The sequence below is a fragment of the Octopus sinensis genome, linkage group LG19, assembly GCF_006345805.1.
Source record: "Octopus sinensis linkage group LG19, ASM634580v1, whole genome shotgun sequence".
NCBI classification, from domain to species: domain Eukaryota; kingdom Metazoa; phylum Mollusca; class Cephalopoda; order Octopoda; family Octopodidae; genus Octopus; species Octopus sinensis.
In genome coordinates, this window is record NC_043015.1 from 28,549,727 (window position 1) to 28,576,896 (window position 27,170).

General features: G+C 36.2%; 4 protein-coding genes across 6 annotated transcripts; all 4 read right to left on the minus strand.

Annotated features, from left to right (window-relative positions):
- Positions 1–1,032: 1,032 nt before the first annotated feature.
- On the minus strand, positions 1,033–7,132 carry LOC115222374 (leukocyte elastase inhibitor-like). 3 transcript variants are annotated; one of them, XM_036511185.1, is made up of 3 exons: positions 6,976–7,132; positions 3,943–4,100; positions 1,033–2,590 (listed from the first exon to the last, which is right to left on the minus strand). In XM_036511185.1, exon 3 carries the CDS (start codon positions 2,571–2,573, stop codon positions 1,413–1,415), a length of 1,161 nt encoding a protein of 386 aa, XP_036367078.1. In that variant the 5' UTR covers positions 2,574–2,590; positions 3,943–4,100; positions 6,976–7,132; the 3' UTR covers positions 1,033–1,412. The 3 variants fall into 3 exon arrangements, with proteins under 3 accessions (XP_036367078.1, XP_029648444.1, XP_029648443.1); XM_029792584.2 differs by having other exon boundaries at positions 3,936–4,100; XM_029792583.2 differs by lacking the exon at positions 3,943–4,100 and having other exon boundaries at positions 6,976–7,130.
- Positions 1,033–26,875, minus strand: LOC115222372 (leukocyte elastase inhibitor-like). Its single transcript, XM_029792580.2, has 3 exons — positions 26,711–26,875; positions 22,210–23,391; positions 1,033–1,411 (listed from the first exon to the last, which is right to left on the minus strand). Exon 2 carries the CDS (start codon positions 23,372–23,374, stop codon positions 22,211–22,213), a length of 1,164 nt encoding a protein of 387 aa, XP_029648440.1. The 5' UTR covers positions 23,375–23,391; positions 26,711–26,875; the 3' UTR covers positions 1,033–1,411; position 22,210.
- LOC115222025 (leukocyte elastase inhibitor-like) lies at positions 12,707–17,614 on the minus strand. The gene is given in 4 exon segments (XM_036511186.1): positions 12,707–12,997; positions 14,965–15,258; positions 15,261–16,109; positions 17,454–17,614. Coding segments are annotated over 3 exon segments (1,152 nt in total). The 5' UTR covers positions 16,093–16,109; positions 17,454–17,614; the 3' UTR covers positions 12,707–12,971.
- On the minus strand, positions 17,527–24,991 carry LOC115222026 (serpin B12-like). The gene is made up of 2 exons (XM_029792137.1): positions 24,985–24,991; positions 17,527–18,017 (listed from the first exon to the last, which is right to left on the minus strand). Exon 2 carries the CDS (start codon positions 17,998–18,000, stop codon positions 17,527–17,529), a length of 474 nt encoding a protein of 157 aa, XP_029647997.1. The 5' UTR covers positions 18,001–18,017; positions 24,985–24,991.
- Positions 26,876–27,170: the final 295 nt, after the last annotated feature.

Here is a 27,170-nt window from a genome sequence, read left to right on the forward strand (position 1 = left end):
AAGCCATGACCTCAACATGGGATGTAGCCAATCCACTTATGCATACCTTTCCTTCTAGGGACACAAAACTCTGCTTGTGAAGACCTGTTGAGGCAAGTGAAAATCAAAATCGAAATTGATGAACATCAATGGAAATTGCAGCTGTGATACCAGTGCCGGTGGTATGTAAGAGAACCATCCGAACGTGGCCGTTGCCAGCGCCACCCCGTCTGGCCTCGGAAAAAGCACCCACTACACTCACGGAGTGGTTGGCATTAGGAAGGGCTTCTTAACTATACAGCAACAACTGTACTCTAGAAAATTTGACTGCTCCTGGGTGGGCTTGCACCATTTATTTTTTAGTCCGTTGCCAGCCCCGCCTGGCCCTCGTGCCGGTGGCACGTAAAAAGCACCATCCGACCGTGGCCGTTTGCCAGCCCCATCTGACACCTGTGCTGGTGGCACGTAAAAAGCACCCACTACACTCACGGAGTGGTTGGCGTTAGGAAGGGCATCCAGCCATAGAAAAACTGCCAGATCAGACTGGGCCTGATGCAGCCTTCTGGCTTTCCAGACCCCAGTTTGAACCGTCCAACCCATGCTAGCACGGAAAGCGGACGCATGATGATGATGATGATCATGATGATGATGATTTGTTTGCATCTTGCTTAATATTTTCAAATATTTTTTTAAATGGAAATGTTGGTTTGTAAATATTAAATGAAGCCCCATCACTGGAATTTCAGTAACAGCAACAAAAATAGAAAAGTAGATGGGAATTTCTTCACTGATTCTTGTTCTACTTATAGATAGAACATTCTAGAATAGACGGTATATATTCTCTTTGCTACCTTGAGAATATATATGTATATGGTACATTGGCTGTTAACTTTCCAAAAGTTTTGTAATGCCGCAATTATTGAAACAATGTAATTAGTTTATCAAGATCCAAGACATAATTACGAAGGGTGAACACGGGCGCTCAAAAATTTCGAATGTCTAAATTTAAAACAAAGAATATAAAAGCCAGATGCAATCAACACATACATAGTAATGGAATATTTACTGAGATACTTTATTAATATGAAACATACAAATATTGATTTCACTTTATTCAACCAGAAAATAACGTTTACAGGCAACAGTAGATATATTGTTAAAATAGTAAACTTGCAAAGAAAGGATACTTTAAAAAGTGTCAAATTTTTCTGTCAATGTATGGCATATACAAATTCATAATATTGATTTAGATTAATGTGGTATTATAATATATCATTGAATAGATATGACCTTGGTTCTACACAATTACAATTATAATGTCCTAAGTCATTTTACTAAAAAAACGATTCTAAATAAATTTGTTCAGTTACATTCTCCACATAATACAATGTAGTATTCCATAAGAGGGAAATCTTTGACAGGGCAATATCATCTCATGTTGTAGGATTTGTTACTTTACCAATGAAATGGATCATTTTAGTTTGGTTGTCAACAATTAAAAATGTGAATGGGTGATTGACATCAAAATCCATAGGCATACCAAAATAGCCTGACAAATCCATCGCGAACATTCCAGTTGCAGCTGCAGCTTCCGTCCCTTCTTCATTAACTTCAACAAATGCTTTATGAAACATTTCACTGGCATAAATATTCTTCTCACCACCAGTCATTCCAGATAAATCAGCTTTTTGAGGATCAAAAATATCAGAGAGTCCAAGCTTTATCAAAACTTCACCTAACTGAAAACTACTCTCTAAACGAAATTTTGGCATACGTAATTCTAGAAACAACCCTTCAAATCCTTTTCTGTCTATAATATCTTTGAGAAATTGAGCATTGATCTCCTTCTCTAAAGCAGCAAGACCATTGATTTCATTGGGAAGAATTACAAACATACTAAATGCTTTCCCTATATAACGTAACTCAACCACTTTATAGTTGTCACTTATTTTTGAATTAAAACCTTCAGATAGATACATAAAATCATGAGATACAGTCTTGTCAGAGCTTAAATAAAACTTTCTAGATGATGTTGCTCTTTCTGAGAATATTTCAGCCCACGTTCCTTTGAAGTATACAGCATTAATAAGAACTAGAACCGATTGAGGTGTCAAACTTCCACTTGGTAACAGATCAGTAATTTTGTTATTTGTGGTATTCTTAACCCAATCATTAATAGTTATTCTTGTCTTCTCAGCATTTGTTATAAAGTCTACATTTTCAATATCTGAAAAGAAATATTTTACCATGTTGTTCTTGTAGTCTTCTGAAATAGGGAATTTTTCATTGGCACACAAACGATTCACTAAATTGGATGTGACGCGTTTATCTGAGTTTTTCAAAAGTGAAAAATATTCTTTAAAAGCTAAAGCTACAGAATCTGGATTTGATGTTATCTTCAAAACATTTTCAAACTGTTTGGCAGAGTTTTGTCTTGCTCCCAAATAAACCATTGATAAAACAGTAGCAACACTGAATGGTGACATGAAGACATTTTCATTGATTCCTGTAGCCACAGCTTGATAAAGACTGTTTGTAAAATAATCAATTGAAGCAGCAAGGTTACTGATGTCTTGTTTCTTTGCTGAGTCCATATTGTATACGATAGTATCTGGAGAATATAGAATATGAAGAGAAAATATACAGAATAAATTCTTGCAAACATTTCAAAATATTTTATTAGACATTACTGTAATTAGAGACATCTATAAAAGCAAAGTCTGAAATCTCTTCTGATCAAACTCTAATTTTAACTTTTACATGAACATATTTTTAACATAACACAGAGTTAATGTGTTTTAAACAGTTTTTAAAATAATTAAAAATTTATATGATTAATTAATATAACCATTTTTTTCTCCAATATTTATCTGATATTTGGCACATATCTTAAAAGTTTCATTTATAAGATGATGTTGGAACTTAACCATGTTTGCATTTCAGAGACAAATTTGAATGGAGCAGGTTTAGTTTTCATTTTTTGCATATATGGTAAGATAAGGTATCAAGTACAATGATATACTCCACCTGCTGAGAGCCTGGTCAAATACTTGCAACAAAATGACATCCTCAAAAAAGGCCTTAATGTGCCTGGAGGTGATGTTGAACTAATTAGTGTAATACCAAGCTAGACCGGATCCTGTAAACCTAGACTCAATGGTTAATATTTAGTTTGTAGAATGACCTGTGGGATGACGTCAGCAGCTGGGTGCGTTGACCGGAAGCTGGGGCAACCGGAAAGGGCTGCTGTCAGGCGTGCGCAGGCAGCAGTCAATTGGGCCTTTCCAACGTGGGTCGTCCAAATGACAAGACGTGTGAGGATGGTGGCGAAGGGTCTGGGTGAGCAGCTGCTATCTTTAGTGTTCGGGTTGGAGCTGTGTCGAAGGATTAGCTACCACAGAAGGGTCTCCATCACGAGGAAGAGAAGGTAGGTGCCTTTATATTCAAATCGTGCACACACCACATGACCGTGTGAAGGAGAGGTGACGAGAATGTCTCCTTTAGTACGCCGCACGGTCGATTACAATAAATAGGAAAAAGGATGAATGAGTATGAATGCCAGCAGGAAAAGAGAGACACAACCAGTAGAATGTTTAAGAGAAAGATTTTATTGATAGGTTAACATGTGTGTCTGTGTGTGTGTGTCATGTATATATAATAATAGACAGGCCGTCATGTATACATAATGTGTGTGCAGAAACGTGGATGTATGCGTGTGCGATAAGTACAGAGCATTGAAAGAGTCTATAATAGGACGTTAGAAGAATGCAATGCAGAGCCAGTTGAGGCACATGTCATGCGTGAAGCTGTGGCTACTATGCAGAGCCGGTTACTTGGTACAGAAGGTTCTCGCAGGTTGTATCTGCTGTTAACCATGGTGAAATAATTCATGAACAGTGTTGAGTAGAGGCCATTGATTGGTTAAAATCTGAAAAATTAAACTACGTTAAACTTACAAATTACAATTTTCTCAAGAGAGCCAGAAATTGTGTTGAAAACTGCCGTTCAAAAGAAATAGATCCTCCTTTTCTAATTGAAACCATTTTTCTGCAAGGCCTTCCACATGACCATATCACGCCATCCGACAAATTTTTTTTGGCTACATCCTTCAAGGAACATTTCTAGAGAATAGTAAGTTAAAGTGCGAGCAGATTATTGATATTTTATATTATTGGGCAAAAGAAGATTTAGCAAAGGGAATAGCCCAGGAATGCCGTATAGATTGGAGAAATTTTTGCTGTGATATATGTGCAGAATATTATGTTGCACAAAACATTAAGCTCGGAGGGCCAAACTGAATTGTAGAGATAGATGAAAGAGCGTTTGTTAGAAGAAAATATAATGTTGGCCATCAGGTTAAAACGCAGTGGGTTTTTGGTGCTTTGGAAAGGGATACTAGAAGATGGTATTTGGTGGCAGTGGAAGATCGGACTGCGGACACTCTTTTAGAAATTATACAAGAGCGTATATAGCCTGGTACAACTGTAATTTCTAACCTCTGGCGTTCGTATAATACGCTCAATCAGCTAGGATATAGGCATTTGACTGTGAATCATCATCATCATCATCATCATCGTTTAACGTCCGTTCTCCATGCTAGCATGGGTTGGACGGTTCGACCGGGGTTCTGGGAAGCCAGAAGGCTGCACCAGGCTCCAGTCTAATCTGGCAATGTTTCTACAGCTGGATGCCCTTCCTAACGCCAACCACTCCGTGAGTGTAGTGGGTGCTTTTTACGTGCCACCTGCACAGGTGCCAGGCGAGGCTGGCAACGGCCACGGTCAGATTGGTGTATTTTATGTGCCACCGGCAATAAATTTTGTTGATCCGGTAACATTTGCCACAACCAACCACATAGAATGTTTATGGAAGCATGTAAAGAATCGTAACAAAAGAGAAAATGGAACAGCCCGAAATTTACTTCAATCCCATCTCATTGAATTCATGTGGCATTATGAATTTAAGGACGAAATCTTTGGAAAGTTATTGGAACAAATTCAACATCTATACCCATGCATTTGAAACGTTACAGAATAGAAGTATCTACAAAGCATTTGTTTTATATTTCATTAAATTCTCTCAGTTGAAAATTATATTTTTATATTCTAAATAATTTGCAATTTCAGAAAATATATTAACTTTGCATTTTTTAATTTGATAAGTTCTACGGAAACAAACAAGTGACGTCAGATTGAAGTCACACTTTCTTTTACTTTCCTCCTGACAGCTAATTCCGTAGTGGTGCCTGTAACAGGATGTAGCGCAACTACGTGCTCTTTTGTTTTCTTACACACACGCCGCCTTACACACAAGCATTTGTTTTATATTTCATTAAATTCTCTCAGTTGAAAATTATATTTTTATATTCTAAATAATTTGCAATTTCAGAAAATATATTAACTTTGCATTTTTTAATTTGATAAGTTCTACGGAAACAAACAAGTGACGTCAGATTGAAGTCACACTTTCTTTTACTTTCCTCCTGACAGCTAATTCCGTAGTGGTGCCTGTAACAGGATGTAGCGCAACTACGTGCTCTTTTGTTTTCTTACACACACGCCGCCTCAATTCAGGTGGGGTAAACATTTAAATTAACATTTTTTTGTTGATGCTCACATCCCACCAATGGAGCACACGTGTGGCCCACTGGTATAATCATTAAAGGGGATGAGGAGTAAAAAAAAAAAAATCATAAATTTTCCAAACCATTTTTTCATAACAAGATGTTTCCCATCATTTCGAAGGTTGTGGTGAAAAACAATCGGGAAAACCCAGTCAAAAGGGAGAAATTCAAACTTATGTGGTCTTCTTGATCGGAAACTCCTCTCCCTGCTCCTTAAAAAATTTTTCCACGAGAAATTTCTTTATAATCTTAATCTATGCTGTTTGAAAGGTATTTATATAAAATTTGATTAAAAGATATCCCTTTTCGGCAATGTGTCGTTTGTAGTAGCACGCTTGTAGCACGTTTCCGTCGATTTCTGTAAAAAACTTTTATTTTTTTTACATATGGCTTTGCGGGAACATTTGAAGTAATGAGAGCGAAAGAGACTAAGAGGAAGCGATTTTATGACGAGGAAATTTCTTTTGAAGCTATGAAAGCATTGATGTACGTGTGTGTGTGTGTTTGATGGGGTGTGGGAGACAGACAGTATGTTGTGTAAGTGAAGTGCTTCTGTTAGTGTGTGTGAAGAGACAGAGAGAGTAATGTGTGAAAGAGAGAGATAACTGAAATTTTTTACTCGATTTATGGCTGCATGTATGTGTGTGTGTGTATGTATCTATGTATGTGTGTGTGTATGTATGTGTGTGTGTATGTATGGCCGATTCAGTAATTTTTTACTCGGTGTATGTGTATATGTATGTCTGCATGTATGTATGTGTGTGTATGTATCTATGTATGTGTGTGTGTGTGTAAGTATGTGTAAAAAATTACACTGAATCGGCCATACATACATACATACATACATATATACATACATCGAGTAAAAAATTTCAGTTATCTCTCTCTTTCACACATTACTCTCTCTCTGTCTCTTCACACACACTAACAGAAGCACTTCACTTACACAACATACTGTCTGTCTCCCACACCGCATCAAACACACACACACGTGTACATCAATGCTTTCATAGCTTCAAAAGAAATTTCCTCGTCATAAAATCGCTTCCTCTTCGTCTCTTTCGTTCTCATTACTTCAAATGTTTTTTTACGGAAATCGACGGAGGAAATCGACGGAAACGTGCTACAAGCGTGCTACTACAAACGAAACATTGCCCCATTGGCTCCTGAAAGTTATGAGGGAAAAAATCGGATTGTGTGAATTTTCCGAAAGTCCTCTCCTCCTCTCCGTTTCGTTTACGCAAATTTTGTTTTCCAGATTCGTTAACTTTTTTCTTCTTGTTCTGGTGGCCGGGTATTAAACTTGTAGTGTGATGGATGAAGAAGACAACAGAAAAAGAAGCAACGGGAGAAAGAAATACAAAAGGCCTTACCTCTTCGAAATCAGCGGTCTCTTTCACGAATTCTACACGTCTTATCGCTTTCCCGTCTATGTTGGAACTGTCCTGCTTGACAAACTCCTGCTGCGCATGCATTCTGCAGTCTTCCGCCCACTTCATCTATCACCAGTGCACCACTTAGCTCATCACATCCTATAACACCGACTGCCAACACCACAAAACTAGGGAGTAACCGATTCGCTGGCAGAAAAGTTAGCACGACGGGCGAAATGCTTAGCGGTATTTCGTCAGCGATACGTTCTGGGTTCAAATTCCGCCAAGGTCGACTTTGCCTTTTATCCTTTCGGGGTCGATAAATTAAGTACCAGTTACGCACTGGTGTCGATGTAATGGACTGAATACCTATGTCTGTCCTTGTTTGTCCCCTCTGTGTTTAGCCCCTTGTGGGTAATAAAGAAATAGCTATCCCAGACACTCCTATTAGATTGATACAGAAATTAACCGTTTTCTTATTTTTCAAGGTAGGATATGATTTTAGGAAGATTTGGCTGGTCTATTGACCACGTAGGGGTTTTCTCTTTGACTCATATCTAGATTTTGATGTCAGCCAAGTTTTTTAAAGAATGAAAGTTTTCGAAAATGAACACGCTAATAATAAATAATTTCCATTATTTTATTTCATACAAAAACATTCGGTTAATGTGAATAACTTGTCTTATTTTATCTAAAAAGACGAAGTGAAAAAAAAAAAAGAATTTAATCTGCTACATGGTGAAGTTTTGCCGTGATTTGACTTTCAAATAATGCATGACAAAACTATGGAATGTCGTCGATAATGAAGAGACTTTGCGAGGAAAGTTCGAGCGACGTGGCAATGAATGTGAAGTAATTAGTATGTCGAGTTTCGTTCCTTGCTGATAGAGTTAAAATGGGAGAAACATTTTTGTTTTAAAATTTCTATAGCGCAAAATAGAAGTTAACTGCAGCATAAAGTAGAAAAGAAGTTCTGCCGACGACCACGTAGACTGCAGTTGACTCCAGAATGTGTACGGTAGACTAATTAACGATCTCGGCGTATAATGTGTGATGAACCAGAAATAATAATCTCTCTCTATATAAAACTGAGAACGTGTGTCTGTCTGTGTTTCCCTAAAAGTTGAGAACTACATAACCAATTTCATTCAAATTTTACACATGCCTTACTTAGGGTCCATGTTTTTTTAATGGGCAAAAAAAATGTTCAACTTCTTGCCTTGGGCGAGCCCATAGCAATATCATATGTTCTCCACTATGATTCCCTAAAACTTGAGAACTACATAACCAATTTCATTCAAATTTTACACATGCCTTAATCAGGGTCCATGTTTTTTTAATGGGCAAAAAAATGTTCAACTTCTTGCCTCGGGCGAGCCCATAGCAATATCATATCTTCTCCACTATGATTCCCTAAAACTTGAAAAGTACATAACCAATTTCATTCAAATTATACACATGCCTTACTTAGGGTCCATGTAGTTTCATGGGCAAAAAAATGTTCAACTTCTTGCCTAGAGCGAGCCCATAGCAATATCATATCTTCTCCACTATTTCAGTGTTACGTGTTAAAAGTGAAACAAAAACATTTCTCTATTTTATGTCAGATACTTTCACTTTAACAATAAAAGTTAGAGATAATAATAACAATTGAATTATATGCAGTAAGTAATAATTACAATCAAACTAAAGTATAATATAATCGTAACATAACAAAAGTAAAAATAGCAGTTGGTATAAAACTGCATCAATGACTTGAACTTGAATAAGTGATTTCACATGAATGGGAATAACTCAAAAATAAAATTAGTGTGCAGTATTGGAATAGCCCAGATGGAGCTGTGCACATACCATTTACCACGGCTTTTACATTAGATTATTTGCTAATTAGCTAGCATTAAGTTTGGCTGCATGTAATGTCTGTTTTCTCGAACAGCCACTACTACTGAGTACTGCTGTTGGTTTATTTTTTTATACATAAAAGACCATAGCTTCAACTGCGTACTGCTTTTTGATTCACCGTAAGGATTGTTGTTATTATTATTATTATTGTTTATTGTTATCACGTTTGTTGGTTCCTAGTAAGGGAAACGTTGTTGTGTTACATTTGTTAAATAATTGTAAACTGTAACCCTCCTTCTTTGGGAAAAGGGGCTTTGGTTATTGTTTAAAAATTGAATTGTGTCCCTGTTTGGGGAAATTGACAATATTTTCACTGTTTATACGGAAGCATTTTTGTTAGAATGCCTTCGATAGAAGAAAGTCCAAAAATGAATTTCGCTGCAGCCGTCGGCGGGCGCGACCTCATTAAAATTAAAATGGAAGAAATACAAACCTATTTCGGATTGATCACAGACAAAGATGGTGAATCTAGGATAACACCACCAAACGAAATAAAAAATTAAATTAAAGAAAAGACTATTGTCTATAAAGTATACAATGTAGAGAAAAAAAAGATTTGAACACCTGGAGGAAAGCACCATCGTAAAGTGTCTTGGTGCGACTATGAAAGATATCTAACCAGAGGCAGTAAATTCACAACAATAGAAGCAAGGTTCGAGTCAACGGAGCATGCAAGGGAGTACTTGACTCGAACCTTGCAAAGTGGAAATATTTTATTTTTACCTTTATATCTGGGACGTAGGACGTCCCAGATGAAAATTAAAAATGTCCCCCCAGAAGTAGAGGTAGGCTGGATTGTAGCCACACTGCTATACAAGAGGGAGGACAAGATACAATTGATCGAAATTGCAAGAGACAAGCCTACAATTCCAGTCTGTTATATATTTTGAATGTTGTTATCACTAGCGATATCAAGATATAACTTTGTATTTTGTATTTTATGTGTAGATGTATATATATAGATGTACATGTAATATGTACACATATATACACATATATACATGCACTAGCACTATGACCCGGCAATAATGGGTCATAATGCTAGTAATAAATAAAGATATTTTTTTCAACTAGCAAGGAAAATCATTAACTAATACTCGCCCGAACTTCTTTTATAATATGGAGCAATATATGCATGAAATAAGTAAATAATTAATGAACACATGTAAATAATTAATTAAGAAAATAATTAAGTAAATAATTAATGAACACAAGTGTGATCGTTGCCAGAGCAGCAAACTGCCTTCCGTTCCGGCGGCACGTAAAAAGCACCCTTTGAGTGTGATTGTTGCCAGCGTTGCCCTACTGGCACATGAAAAAACATTCAAGCAAGGTCGTTACCAGTGCTGCTGGACTGGCACCTGTGTAGGTGGCACGTAAAAAACACTATTTGAGCATGGCCGTTGCCAGTACCACTTGACTGGCCCCTGTGCCAGTGGCATGTAAGAGTACCCACTACACTCTCGGAGTGGTTGGCATTAGGAAGGGCATCCAGCTGTAGAAACTTTGGCAGATCAGATTGGAGCCTCGTGCAGCCATCTGGTTCACCAGACCTCAGTCAAATTGTCCAATCCATGCTAGCATGGAAAGTGGACGTTAAACGATGATGATGATGATTCTTGTTCCACTTATAGACAGAACACTCCAGAATATATATTAATCATTCTCTCTGTTATTTTGAGAATGCCAACTTTGCTACATTACTAATTCGGCAATTAAGGCAGTGAGCTAGCAGAATCATTAACGTGCCAGGGGAAATGTTTGGTATTTCGCCTGTCACTACATTCTGAGTTCTAATTCCACCGAGGTCGACTTTGCATTTCATTCTGTTGGGGGTCAATAAAATAAATACCGGTGGTACACTGGGGTCAGTGTAATCGACTTGATACCGACTCCTCAAGCTGCACTTGTGGCAAAAATTTGAAATAATTATTAATTAGACAGTGCATTAATTAGACATATGCATGGTATTTATATGTATATAGTGTGTTGGCTGTTAACTTTTCAAAAGTTTTGTAACATCAAAATTACAGAATCAATGGAATTCTTCAATCAAGATCCAAGACTAAAATCCCTGAGGTTAATATGAGGGCTCAAGAATTTCAAATGTCTATATTTAAAAGAAAAAAGCCAGATGCAATTAACACATACATAGGCACAGGAGTGGCTGTGTGGTAAGTAGCTTGCTAACCAGCCACATGGTTCCGGGTTCAGTCCCACTGCTGGCATCTTGGGCAAGTGTCTTCTGCTATAGCCCCGGGCCGACCAATACCTTGTGAGTGGATTTGGTAGACGGAAACTGAAAGAAGCCTGTCGTATATATGTATATATATGTATATGTATGTATGTGTGTGTGTGTGTGTTTGTGTGTCTGTGTGTTTGTCCCCCTAGCATGGTGTGTTTACGTCCCCGTCACTTAGCGGTTCGGTAAAAGAGACCGATAGAATAAGTACTGGGCTTACAAAGAATAAGTGCCGGGGTTCGATTTGCTCGACTAAAGGCGGTGCTCCAGCATGGCCGCAGTCAAATGACTGAAACAAGTAAAAGAGTAAAAGAGAGAAAAAAGAGAATAATGATTAAATATTTACTGAGATGCTTTATTAATATAAACAGAAATAAAACTTACAAGCATTGATTTCACTTTATTCAATAAGTAAATAACGTTTACAGGCAACAATAAGTTTATTGTTAAAATAATAAAAGATACGTTCAAGAGTGTAATATTTTTCCGTAAATGTACAACACATACAAATTGATAATGTTGATTAAAATTAAAACTTATTTACGTTATTTACAATTGACAAGAATTTGTCCTCATCTTGTTTGTTGTTAACACATTTCAGCTGATATTCTATCTAGCATTCATCAGGTGTCTTGGGGAAATTTCGAACCTGGGTTCTCATTCCTAAGGTATTTTTCGATGTTGCTGTTGTTGTTATCATCATCATCATCATCATCATCATCATTATTCAGGCCACTGCCTGGAATTGAACGTGGGCATATGGCGTAGTCGTTAAGAGCACAGGCTACTAATCCCAAGATTCCAAGTTCGATTCCAGGCAGTGACCTAAATAATGATAATAATAATAGTAATAATAATAATAATAATCATAATAATAATAATAATAATAATAATAATAATAATAATGCAGTACCAGGCAGTGGCTCTCATGGCTTCTCATCTTAACTGATTGGAAGTGTTATCATGTACATTGTTTTGTCTTGGTATGAAAGATTGGCTTACAAAAATATTCTGCTCAATACCACAGATTTGCTTGTCAGTTGTTTGACCTCAACCAGTTGATCATGTCCCTTAGTGGCTGATGATATGTGCATCTCTGATTACGAGCAGAAGTAGTGGGGGAGCATCATAGCCATGTGTTGAGAGGGACTCTTCAGGGTTTGAATAATTCACCTCTGGAAACATGGGTGTTTCGTTCAACATCCTTAAACAACCCTTATTCAGGGACCTTTTGAGCTGGATGGGCTACTCGACCAGAAGAAAATTCTAAGTGGGCCCCACCTGCAAGGTCATGTGCTGTTGATCTTGATATGAGATCACCATGTCGCACACATATTGTTGTGATGCATGTGCCTAGTGTACCCTTATCAGACGGGTAGTCATGATGGGTATACTGGGCTTCGTATATTCTACACTAGTATCACTTTAATGGCATGCACTACTCTCTCACTCAATAATAATAATAATAATAATAATAATAATAATAATAACAACAAAATCGCAAAATACCTTAGGAATGAGAGCCCAGGTTCGAAATTTCCCCAAGACACCTGATGAAGGCTGGAGGGTATATCAGCTGAATCATTGTGTTAATAACAAACAAGATGAGGACAAATATCCATCAATTGTAAATAATGTATTTAATTCCTCATCTCTTAAATATAGAACTAAATTAAAACTATTCTTATAATCTTTCATTGCATAGATATGTCCATGGTTCTGCACAATTACAACTATAATGGTTTAAGTCATTCTACTCAAAAATATTGTAAATGGATTTGCTGAGTTACGTTGTCTACATAATACAATCTAGTATCCCATAAGAGAAAAATCTTTGACAAGACAATATCATCTATATCGTGGGGTTTGTTACTTTACCAATGAAATGGATCATTTTAGTTCGGTCATCAACAACTAAAAACGTGAATGGGTGATTGACATCAAATTGCATCCCAATTCTCGACATATAATTTGAGACCACCATTCCACTTGCAGCAGCAGCTTCCGTTCCTTCGTATATAGTCGTATCTGGAGAATATAGAATATGAAGAGAAAATATACAAAATAAATTTGTATAAACATTTGAGGCTACTGACCAGATCTCTAGATGGTGCAAAGTTCCCTTTCATCCCAAGGTAACATGGTGGTGGAACAATGTAGTTGACAGGGTCATTAGGGAAAAGAAACAGGCATGGAAAGACTGGAAGAACAGTGGTAGCAGGGAATTGTATCAGATCGCCAGAAGGGAAACTAGGAGACAGGTTTACTTAGTCAGAGGGGAAGCAGATAAGAAAAAAATTTGTCAATGTTCTGTGTCGTGAGGACCAAAGACTTAAAGTGTTTTGTGTTGCAAGACAGTGTGTGAGAGAGAATCATGATGTTATAGGAGAGACATACACACACACAAATACATGCATGCATGTACACGTACACACACACACATACACACTCATGCATGCATATTTTTATTATGAGTTACTCTCTCTTTTACTCTTTTACTTGTTTCAGTCATTTGACTGCGGCCATGCTGGAGCACCGCCTTTAGTCGAGCAAATCGACCCCGGGAATTATTCTTTGTATGCCCAGTACTTATTCTATCAGTCTCTTTTTGCCGAACCGCTAAGTGACGGGGACGTAAACACACCAGCATCGGTTGTCAAGCAATGCTAGGTGGACAAACACAGACACACAAACATATACACACACATACATATATACGACAGGCTTCTTTCAGTTTCCGTCTACCAAATCCACCCACAAGGCATTGGTCGGCCCGGGGCTATAGCAGAAGACACTTGCCCAACCCGGAACCATGTGCTTGGTTAGCAAGCTACTTACCACACAGCCACTCTGCGCCTATATAAATATTTCTGTATAAATATTTCAAAATGTTGAGTTAGTATGAAGGACATTGAGTAATTCTGCTTCAAAAAAATTAGATGAAAAACAAAACAAGAATAAAATAACTTGTTGGATTTATGAATGTTAAAAATCTCCAAACAATTATCAGATAATAGATGAACTGAGAACAATGGAATATTAGGCGTAGGAGTGGCTGTGTGGTAAGTAGCTTGTTAACCAACCACATGGTTCCAGGTTCATCCCACTGTGTGGCATCTTGGGCAAATGTCTTCTGCTATAGCCCCGGGCCGACCAATGCTGTGTGAGTGGATTTGGTAGACGGAAACTGAAAGAAGCCTGTCGTATATATATATGTATGTGTGTGTTTGTGTGTCTGTGTTTGTCCCCCTAGCATTGCTTGACAACCGATGCTGGTGTGTAAAAGTTTTGTAATGCCACAATTATTGAAACAATGTAATTATTTTATCAAGATCCAAGACATAATTACGAAGGGTGAACACGGGGGCTTAAAAATTTCGAATGTCTAAATTTAAAACAAAGAATATAAAAGCCAGATGCAATCAACACATACAAAATAATGGAATATTTACTGAGATACTTTATTAATATGAAGCATACAAATATTGATTTCACTTCATTCAACCAGAAAATAACGTTTACAGGCAACAGTAGATATATTGTTAAAATAGTAAACTTGCAAAGAAAGGATACTTTAAAAAGTGTCAAAATTTTCTGTCAATGTATGGCATATACAAATTCATAATATTGATTTAGATTAATGTGGTATTATAATATATCATTGAATAGATATGACCTTGGTTCTACACAATTACAATTATGATGTCCTAAGTCATTTTACTAAAAAAACCATTCTAAATAAATTTGTTCAGTTACATTCTCCACATAATACAATGTAGTATTCCCTAAGAGGGAAATCTTTGACAGGGCAATATCATCTCATGTTGTAGGATCTGTTACTTTACCAATGAAATGGATCATTTTAGTTCGGTCATCAACAACTAAAAACGTGAATGGGTGATTGACATCAAATTGCATCCCAATTCTCGACATATAATTTGAGACCACCATTCCACTTGCAGCAGCAGCTTCCGTTCCTTCTTCATTAACATCAACAAATGCTTTATGAAACATTTCACTGGCATAAATATTCTTCTCACCACCAGTCATCCCAGATAAATCAGCTTTTAGAGGATCAAAAATATCAGGGAGTCCAAGCTTTTTCAAAACATCACCCAACTTAAAACTACTCTCTAATGAAATTTTGGCATATTTAATTCTAGAAGCATCATTTTAAATCCTTTTCTGTCAACAATGTCTTTGAGAAATTGAGCATTAATCTCCTTCTCTAAAGCAGCAAGGCCATTGATTTCATTGGGAAGAATTACAAACATACTAAATGCTTTTCCTATATAAGGTAACTCAACCACTTTATAGTTGTCGCTTATTTTGGTATTAAAATCTTCAGATATATACATAAAATCATGAGATACAGTCTTGTCAGAGCTTAAATAAAACTTTCTAGATGAAGTTGCTTCTTCTGAGAATATTTCAGCCCACGTTCCTTTGAAGTATACAGCATTAATAAGAACTAGAACCGATTGAGGTGTCAAACTTCCACTTGGTAACAGATCAGTAATTTTGTTATTTGTGTTATTCTTAACCCAATCATTAATAGTTATTCTTGTCTTCTCAGCATTTGTCATAAAGTCTACATTTTCAATATCTGAAAAGAAATATTTTACCATGTTTTTCTTGTAGTCTTCTGAAATAGGGAATTTTTCATTGGCACACAAACGATTCACTAAATTGGATGTGACAAGTTTATCTGAGTTTTTCAAAAGTGAAAAATATTCTTTAAAAGCTAAAGCTACAGAATCTGGATTTGATGTTATCTTCAAAACATTTTCAAACTGTTTGGAAGAGTTTTGTCTTGCTCCCAAATAAACCATTGATAAAACAGTAGCAACACTGAATGGTGACATGAAGACATTTTCATTGATTCCTGTAGCCACAGCTTGATAAAGACTGTTTGTAAAATAATCAATTGAAGCAGCAAGGTTACTGATGTCTTGTTTCTTTGCTGAGTCCATATTGTATACGATAGTATCTGGAGAATATAGAATATGAAGAGAAAATATACAGAATAAATTCTTGCAAACATTTCAAAATATTTTATTAGACATTACTGTAATTAGAGACATCTATAAAAGCAAAGTCTGAAATCTCTTCTGATCAAACTCTAATTTTAACTTTTACATGAACATATTTCTTAACATAACACAGAGTTAATGTGTTTTAAACAGTTTTTAAAATAATTAAAAATTTATATGATTAATTAATATAACCATTTTTTTCTCCAATATTTATCTGATATTTGGCACATATCTTAAAAGTTTCATTTATAAGATGATGTTGGAACTTAACCATGTTTGCATTTCAAAGACAAATTTGAATGGAGCAGGTTTAGTTTTCATTTTTTGCATATATGGTAAGATAAGGTATCAAGTACAATGATATACTCCACCTGCTGAGAGCCTGGTCAAATACTTGCAACAAAATGACATCCTCAAAAAAGGCCTTAATGTGCCTGGAGGTGATGTTGAACTAATTAGTGTAATACCAAGCTAGACCGGATCCTGTAAACCTAGACTCAATGGTTAATATTTAGTTTGTAGAATGACCTGTGGGATGACGTCAGCAGCTGGGTGCGTTGACCGGAAGCTGGGGCAACCGGAAGGGGCTGCTGTCAGGCGTGCGCAGGCAGCAGTCAATTGGGCCTTTCCAACGTGGGTCGTCCAAATGACAAGACGTGTGAGGATGGTGGCGAAGGGTCTGGGTGAGCAGCTGCTATCTTTAGTGTTCGGGTTGGAGCTGTGTCGAAGGATTAGCTACCACAGAAGGGTCTCCATCACGAGGAAGAGAAGGTAGGTGCCTTTATATTCAAATCGTGCACACACCACATGACCGTGTGAAGGAGAGGTGACGAGAATGTCTCCTTTAGTACGCCGCACGGTCGATTACAATAAATAGGAAAAAGGATGAATGAGTATGAATGCCAGCAGGAAAAGAGAGACACAACCAGTAGAATGTTTAAGAGAAAGATTTTATTGATAGGTTAACATGTGTGTCTGTGTGTGTGTCATGTATATATAATAATAGACAGGCCGTCATGTATACATAATGTGTGTGCAGAAACGTGGATGTATGCGTGTGCGATAAGTACAGAGCATTAAAAGAGTCTATAATAGGACGTTAGAAGAATGCAATGCAGAGCCAGTTGAGGCACATGTCATGCGTGAAGCTGTGGCTACTATGCAGAGCCGGTTACTTGGTACAGAAGGTTCTCGCAGGTTGTATTTGCTGTCAACCATGGTGAAATAATTCATGAACAGTGTTGAGTAGAGGCCATTGATTGGTTAAAATCTGAAAAATTAAACTACGTTAAACTTACAAATTACAATTTTCTCAAGAGAGCCAGAAATTGTGTTGAAAACTGCCGTTCAAAAGGAATAGATCCTCCTTTTCTAATTGAAACCATTTTTCTGCAAGGCCTTCCACATGACCATATCACGCCATCCGACAAATTTTTTTTGGCTACATCCTTCAAGGAACATTTCTACATTTTCAATATCTGAAAAGAAATATTTTACCATGTTGTTCTTGTAGTCTTCTGAAATAGGGAATTTTTCACTGGCATACAAACGATTCACTGAATTGAATGTGACGAGTTTATCTGAGTTTTTCAAAAGTGAAAAATATTCTTTAAAAGCCAAAGCTACAGAATCTGGATTTGATGTTATCTTCAAAACATTTTCAAACTGTTTGGCAGAGTTTTGTCTTGCTCCCAAATAAACCATTGATAAAACAGTAGCAACACTGAATGGTGACATGAAGACATTTTCATTGGTTCCTGTAGCCACAGCTTGATAAAGACTGTTTGTAAAATAATCAATTGAAGCAGCAAGGTTACCGATGTCTTGTTTCTCTGCTGAGTCCATATCGTATACGATAGTGTCTAGAGAATATAGAATATGAAAAGAAAATATACAAAATAAATTCTGGCAAACATTTCAGTATATTGTAGAAGACATCTATGAAAGCAATGTCTGAAATCTCTTCTGTTCAAACTTTAAATTTAACTTTTACATGAACATATTTTGTACGGTAACACTCAATATGATTTAAATAGATTTTAAAATAATTAAAAATTTATAAGATTTAATAATATAACCATTTCTTTCTTCCATTCTTTATGTGGCTTTTGGCACATACCTTAAAATGATGTTGAAATGTTTTAGCTTAAATACGGTGATTATTTACAAAATAGATTTGAACATTATGTATCACATTTAGAATACAGTTAGGAAACAATAAAATTTGGGTTTTTGCATAAATCATTTCAGACCATTTTCATACAGAATTCTTAGATCACATTAGTGTGTTTTACACTCTCTTGAAATATTGAACAGGAACTGTTTTTCAGGAAATTCTTTTGCATTTCATCTCTTCATATTGTATATTCTTTAGATGCCACGGAAATAATATGGACTAAGCAAAGAAACAAGACTTCGGTAACCTCGCTGCTTCAGTTGATTATTGTACAAAGAGTCTTTTTCAAGCTGTGTCTACAGGAACCGTTGAAAATGTTTTCATGTCACCATTCAATGTTGCTACCGTTTTATCAATGGTTTATTCTGGAGCAAGACAAAACTCTGCCAAACAATTGAAAATATTTTGAAAATAACTTTAAATACAGATCCTGTAATTTGAGGTTTTAAAGAATATTTTTCACTTTTGAAACACTCAGATGAACTTATTGCATTGAATTCAGTCAATTGTTTTAGTGCCAATGAAAAATTTCGTATTTCAGAAGACTAAAAGAACATTATTGCAAAAAATTTCTTTTCAGATATTGAAAATGTAGACTTCATGACAAATATTGGAAAAGGAAGAATTAATATTAATTACAATGTTGTAAGACAACAAGATGCTAGAATTGTTAGTATGCTGGGCAAAATACTTAGTAGCAATTTGTCCATCTTGACATTCTGGAGTTGACATTGTCATCCTTTAGGGTTTGACAAAATAAGTACCAATTGAGCACTTGTGTTGCTGTAATTGATTTACCCCTACAATTAAATTGCTGGCCTTGCACCAAAATTTGAAAGCAGTTTTAATGATTGTGCTGAAAATAACACAAATAACATAATTACCGATCTCCTAACAATTTGAAGTTGACACCTCAGTCGGTTCTAGTTCTTATTAATGCTGTGTACTTGAAAAGAATATGGCATAAAATATTCCTATAAAAAGCAACATCATCTAGAAAGACAATTTTAGCACAAAAATAAGCAACAGCTCTACAGTTGTTGAGTTACCTTATATAGGAAAAGCATTTAGTATGTTTGTAATTCTTCCCAATGAAATCAATGGCCTTAATGCTTTAGTGAAGGAGATTAATGCTCAATTTCTCAAAGATATTGTAGACAGAAAAGGGATTTGAAATGATGCTTCTAGAATTAAATATGCCAAAATTTCGTTTAGAGAGTAGTTTTAAGTTGGGTGATGTTTTGAAACCCTACAATCTGCTCAATCCAACTATAGGAAAACTGATCTTTCTTACTGTTTCCACCAATGGCACACCCTCTGAAATATTTTCAAATCACTCACTACTGAAATGCAAACCGAGGCAAATTCATATGTAACCTGACACCACGATGCCTGATTACTCATCACAGGCAAGTGTTGTCCTTGAAATACCACATCCTGCTAAATGCTGGCCAAGTGACACAACCATCTTGCCTGCTTCACCACATGCCATCATCATCATCATCCATCATTTTGAATCCGGGTTTTGTCCTCATTAACGACGGTGGCTGGATCTACTTCAATGCCATAGCAATTGCCCTCACACCATCTCACACATTTTTCGGCAATCCTCCCTTCTCAAGCCAACCATCCCAATCACCTCCTCCACTTGTTCCCTCCACCTGTTCCACAGTCTATTTCGCTTTTGCCGTCCATTTCCCTCAGACTCTAGCACCCTCTTCACAACTTGCCCCTCATCCCTCGTGTAGCATCTGTTACAAGAAGCAGTTGTTGCTGAAATATCATACACTTAAGAATGTCATTCACTTGGCACCAACATTATGTTTGTTTCCCATAAATGAATTGATGTCGCTATGAGAGCAATAACAACCAGATGACTCAAACTGATCATTGGAGATTTAAATACATCAGCCCTTAAGCCACTCCAGATTTATTTTAAACTAGCAGTATCGCCCGGCGTTGCTCGGGTTTGTAAGGGAAATAACTATATAAGCATTTTTAGAGATGTAAAGTATAATAGCCATCTCAATATGGCTAACCACAAAGGGAGGGTGTTACTGTAGCTTTTTATGTTCTGAAATTTAATAATACATTTTTAGAGAGTTACTTCCCTTATATATGCCAAAAATGCATTAAAAATGGGGAAAATTGATGGTAAATTATTTTTAAAATCGTAGACTCATCGTAGATGCGCGCTATTACCCAGAAGGGCTCGATATGAATCACGACTATAAGATACCCGGTTTTGGTTAAACTGTACTGCAAAATGTGGGAGTAGTTAGGAATCTAAATCGTAGGAGACAGACAGCACACAACCTCACTTTTATATATAAAGATTCTCTTAACTCTCTCCTTAAATATCGGATGATGTGAAAATGTTTGCAATTTCGAAAGTTTTAAATGATGTGCCATAGTCAAAGTTTTATTAAACTGAATATATTGGGTGATACTTTCTCTTGTTCACTCATTCTTATATATGTATACACACAAACGGGTGTATATATATAACGTATACATGTTTACTCTCCCAGACTCTAGGCTTATGTGTCTCATTTGCTCTTTTCCTCTACTGGGCATTCCATCCTGCCGCAGTTTTCATCAGATCAACTGATCCCACGGATTTGAGTCTGCTTCATAAGGTTTTAACTTATGCGGTATCCATTATCCATTTCCATATTACTTTATGTAGAAAGAAAAGGCTTTCTTCTTTTCTCTACAACAATATTTGTGCCATTTAAATTTCCCTCTCAGCAAAAAGTATTTTTGTGTTGAAAATATATTCTCAAATCATATTTTCTAATAATTTATTTAAGTTGTTAAGATGTATATTATGTCACTTTATCTATGAGGTCTGATCAAAAATTATCCGGCCTTGTGCTATAAAAAAAAAACTACAACACATATTAATTCAGCATTTAATCCTCTTTGAAGTAGTCCCATTCTGAAGCTACACAAATGACCCAACATTGTTTCCATTCATGGATGCTTTATGTACCATACACAGTATAAATACATCACAAAATTTCAATTTACTGCAGTATATATCTCCAGATAATATCCTTTAAGAACATGCTGCATATAAAAATACAATATATATTGAAGGCAGATGAAAATTGTTCTAGTTGCAAGTATGCTAGTTTCTAGCTGCAGCTGGTGAGTGTGTTAGATGTATTTCTGCCTCATCTAAGCAGCTGGTTGCCTATGAGTATATGCTATTGATAGCATCCAACAGGACCTGAATGCATCTAGTATCCTCACCAACCAACCAACCAACCACTGCTAGGACAATCTTCATATGCCTGATATAAATAGCATTTTCAAACACAGCATATCATTGTGAGGTTTTATCTCTGTATGAATACTGTATTGAATCAATGTAATTTTTTAATGAAGATCTAAGACTAAAATACCAGAGACTATCAAGAGGGCTGAAGAAGTTGAAATGTCTACATTTGTAACAAAGCTATTAAAAGCCAGTTGCAATTAACACATACATTAAAATGGAATATTTACTGAGATGCTTTATTAATATAAACAGAAATAAAAACATACAAGCATTGATTTCATTTTATTTAACCAGTAAATAATGTTTACAGGCAACAATAAGTATATTGTTAAAATAATAAACTTGCAAAGAAAGGATACTTTAAAAAGTGTCATATTTTTCTGTCAATATATGGCAAGTACAAATTGATAATATTGATTTAGATTAATGTGGTATTATAATATATCATTGAATAGATATGACCTTGGTTCTACACAGTTACAATTATAATGTCCTAAGTCATTTTACTAAAAACAATTCTAAATAAATTTGCTCAGTTACATTCTCCACATAATACAATGTAGTATTCCAAACTTTGACAGGGCAATATCATCTTATGTTGTAGGATTTGTTACTTTACCAATGAAATGGATCATTTTAGTTCGGTTGTCAACAATTAAAAATGTGAATGGGTGATTGACATCAAAATCCAAGGGATTTATAACAAGTCTTCCTTTACATGGCACTAAGCGGGCCTTAGTTGCAGCTGCAGCTTCCGTTCCTTCTTCATTAACTTCAACAAATGCTTTATGAAACATTTCATTGGCATAAATATTCTTCTCACCACCAGTCATTCCAGATAAATCAGCTTTTAGAGGATCAAAAATATCAGAGAGTCCAAGCTTTTTCAAAACTTCACCCAACTGAAAACTACTCTCTAAACGAAATTTTGGCATATGTAATACTAGAAGCATCATTTTAAATCCTTTTCTATCTATAATATCTTTGAGAAATTGAGCATTAATCTCCTTCTCTAAAGCAGCAAGACCATTGATTTCATTGGGAAGAATTACAAACATACTAAATGCTTTCCCTATATAAGGTAACTCAACCACTTTATAGTTGTCGCTTATTTTTGTATTAAAATCTTCAAATTTAAACATAAAATCATGAGATACAGTCTTGTCAGAGCTTAAATAAAACTTTCTAGATGATGTTGCTTTTTTTCCGAATGTTTCAGCCCACGTTCCTTTGAAGTATACAGCATTGATAAGAACTACAACCGATTGAGGTGTCAAACTTCCACTTGGTAACAGATCAGTAATTTTGTTATTTGTGTTATTCTTTACCCAGTCATTAATAGTAATTCTTGTCTTCTCAGCATTTGTTATGAAGTCTACATTTTCAATATCTGAAAAGAAATATTTTACCATGTTGTTCTTGTAGTCTTCAGAAATAGGGAATTTTTCATTGGCGCACAAACGATTCACTAAATTGGATGTGACAAGTTTATCTGAGTTTTTCAAAAGTGAAAAATATTCTTTAAAAGCCAAAGCTACAGAATCTGGATTAGAAGTTATCTTCAAAACATTTTCAAACTGTTTGGCAGAGTTTTGTCTTGCTCCCAAATAAACCATTGATAAAACAGTAGCAACACTGAATGGTGACATGAAGACATTTTCATTGGTTCCTGTAGCCACAGCTTGATAAAGACTGTTTGTAAAATAATCAATTGAAGCAGCAAGGTTACCGATGTCTTGTTTCTTTGCTGAGTCCATATTGTATTTGGTAGTGTCTGGAGAATATAGAATATGAAGAGAAAACATATGAAATAAATTCTTGCAAACATTTCAAAATATTTTATTAGACATTACTTCTGATCAAACTCTAATATTAACTTTTACAGGAACATATTTCTTAACATAACACAGAGTTGATGTGTTTTAAACACTTTTAAAAATAATTAAAAATTTATATATACCATTTTTTCTCCAATATTTATCTGATATTTGGCACATATCTTAAAAGTTTCATTTATAAGATGATGTTGGAACTTATCCATGTTTGCATTTCAGAGACAAATTTGAATGGAGCAGGTTTAGTTTTCATTTTTTGCATATATGGTAAGATAAGGTATCAAGTATAATGATATACTCCACCTGCTGAGAGCCTGGCCAAATATTTACAACAAAATGACATCTTCAAAAAAGGCCTCCATGTGCCTGGAGGTGATGTTGAACTAATTAGTGAGTAAAGGGAACTGGTTCTTTTTTACACTTTTGGGGTGCAACTTGGGTGCAACACAATTTCCTTTCTTTTTTGTTTCTAGAAAATACCAGTCGGTAACAAAACGCAACTTTAAAAATATATACGATTCTTTATTCTCTTCTTCACAAATGAAGTACGATGGTATACTGGTATCCCCCTAGTTCAACACAGCAAAGCTGAATTCTAACGTTTGTAAGATTCTTACAATTCAGCAGCAACAGAACAGGTCAAATCCTAAGCGTCTGGGACAGGAGAATAGGCTGATCACACGTTTAAAAATACATCCTTTCTCTTCTATCGCTGTGTCTCAAGTCAACGACGCTATTAAGGAACACGATAGAATTCCTTTCCCAGTCTCTAGCGCATGTGCATGAGGAAACTTTCTTATGCCTTTCCAGAAGGTTCCAACCCCGCACACGCATACTGAAGAAGGATGTACCGCACACACACCCTGAAGAAGGATGTACCGCACACGCACACTGAAGAAGGATGTACCGCACACGCACACTGAAGAATGACGTTGCGTGTGCGCACATTGGAATATGACGTCAGTACAAGTGTACTACCAAGCTAGACCGGATCCTGTAAACATAAACTCAATGGTCAATATTTAGTTTGTAGAATGACCGTGTGAAGGAGAGGTGACGAGAATGGCTCCTTTAGTACGCCGCACGGTCAATTACAATAAATAGGAAAAAGGATGAATGAGTATGAATGCCAGCAGGAAAAGAGAGACACAACCAGTCGAATGTTGAAGAGAAAGATTTTATTGATAGGTTAACATGTGTGTCTGTGTGTGTGTCATGTATACATAATAATAGACAGGCCGTCATGTATACATAATGTGTGTGCAGAAACGTGGATGTATGCGTGTGCGATAAGTACAGAGCATTGAAAGAGTCTATAATAGGACGTTAGAAGAATGCAATGCAGAGCCAGTTGAGGCACGTGTCATGCGTGAAGCTGTGGCTACTATGCAGAGCCGGTAACTTGGTACAGAAGGTTCTCGCAGGTTGTATCTGCTGTTAACCATGGTGAAATAATTCATGAACAGTGTTGAGTAGAGGCCATTGATTGGTTAAAATCTGAAAAATTAAACTACGTTAAACTTACAAATGACAATTTTCTCAAGAAAGCCAAGAGAAAAAATGTTTTATTTTGACACATTCTACCAGTATACGAAGTTTAAAAGTGTTTAGTTAACTAGAAATTGTGTTGAAAACTGCCGTTCAAAAGGAAAAGATCCTCCTTTTCTAATTGAAACCATTTTTCTGCAAGGCCTTCCACATGACCATATCATGCCATCCGACAAATTTTTTTTGGCTACATCCTTCAAGGAACATTTCTAGAGAATAGTAAGTTGAAGTGTGAGCAGATTATTGATATTTTATATTATTGGGCAAAAGAAGATTTAGCAAAGGGAATAGCCCAGGAATGCTGTATATACTGGAGAAATTTTTGCTGTGATATATGTGCAGAATATTATGTTGCACAAAACATTAAGCTCGGAGGGCCAAACCGAATTGTAGAGATAGATGAAAGCGCGTTTGTTAGAAGAAAATATAATGTTGGCCATCAGGTTAAAATGCAGTGGGTTTTTGGTGCTTTGGAAAGGGATACTAGAAGATGGTTTTTGGTGGCAGTGGATGATCAGACTGCGGACACTCTTTTAGAAATTATACAAGAGCGTATATAGCCTGGTACAACTGTAATTTCTGACCTCTGGCGTTCGTATAATACGCTCAATCACCTAGGATATAGGCATTTGACTGTGAATCATTCAATAAATTTTGTTGATCCGGTAACATTTGCCACAACCAACCACATAGAATGTTTATGGAAGCATGTAAAGAATCGCAACAAAAGAGAAAATGGAACAGCCCGAAATTTACTTCAATCCCATCTCATTGAATTCATGTGGCGTTATAAATTTAAGGACGAAATCTTTGGAAAGTTATTGGAACAAATTCAACATCTATACCCATGCATTTGAAACGTTACAGAATAGAAGTATCTACAAAGCATTTGTTTTATATTTCGTTAAATTCTTTCAGTTGAAAATTATATTTTTATATTCTAAATAATTTGCAATTTCAGAAAATATATTAACTTTGCGTTTTTTAATTTGATAAATTCTACGGAAACAAACAAGTGACGTCAGATTGAAGTCACACTTTCTTTTACTTTCCTCCTGACAGCTAATTCCGTAGTGGTGCCTGTAACAGGATGTAGCGCAACTACGTGCTCTTTTGTTTTCTTACACACACGCCGCCTCAATTCAGGTGGGGTAAACATTTAAAATAACATTTTTTTGTTGATGCTCGTATCCCACCAATGGAGCACGCATGTGGCCCATTGGTATCATCATTAAAGGGGATGAGGAGTAAAAAAAAAAAAATCATAAGTTTTCCAAACCATTTTTTCATAACAAGATGTTTCCCATCATTTCGAAGGTTGTGGTGAAAAACAATCGCGAAAACCCTGTCAAAAGGGAGAAATTCCAACTTATGTGGTCTTCTTGATCGGAAGCTCCTCTCCCTGCTCCTTAAAAATTTTTCCCCAAAAAATTTCTTTATAATCTTAATCCATGCCGTTTGAAATGTATTTATATAAAATTTCACTAAAAGATATCCATTTTCCTGAAAGTTATGAGGGAAAAAATCGGATTGTGTGAATTTTGCGAAAGTCCTCTCCTCATCCCCGTTTCGTTTGCGCAAATTTTGTTTTCCAGATTCGTTAACGTTTTTCTTCTTGTTCTGGTGGCCGGGTATTAAACTTGTAGTGTGATGGATGAAGAAGACAACAGAAAAAGAAGCAACGGGAGAAAGAATAACTAAAGGCCTTACCTTTTCGAAATCAGCGGTCTCTTTCACGAATTCTACACGTCTTATCGCTTTCCCGTCTATGTTGGAACTGTCCTGCTTGACAAACTCCTGCTGCGCATGCATTCTGCAGTCTTCCGCCCACTTCATCTATCACCAGTGCACCACTTAGCTCATCACATCCTATAACACCGACTGCCAACACCACAAAACTAGGTAGTAACCGATTCGCTGGCAGAAAAGTTAGCACGACGGGCGAAATGCTTAGCGGTATTTCCTCAGCGATACGTTGTTAGTTCAAATTCCGCCGAGGTCGACTTTGCCTTTCATCCTTTCGGGGTCGATAAATTAAGTACCAGTTACGCACTGGAGTCGATGTAATGGACTGAATACCTATGTCTGTCCTTGTTTGTCCCCTCTGTGTTTAGCCCCTTGTGGGTAATAAAGAAATAGGTATCCCAGACACTCCTATTAGATTGATACA

Coding starts and splice junctions, on each gene's coding strand:
- LOC115222374 (XM_036511185.1), bottom strand. CDS start 2,573: ATGGACTCAGCAAAGAAACAAGACATCAGTAACCTTGCTGCTTCAATT.
- LOC115222026 (XM_029792137.1), bottom strand. CDS start 18,000: ATGGACTCAGCAGAGAAACAAGACATCGGTAACCTTGCTGCTTCAATT.
- LOC115222372 (XM_029792580.2), bottom strand. CDS start 23,374: ATGGACTCAGCAAAGAAACAAGACATCGGTAACCTTGCTGCTTCAATT.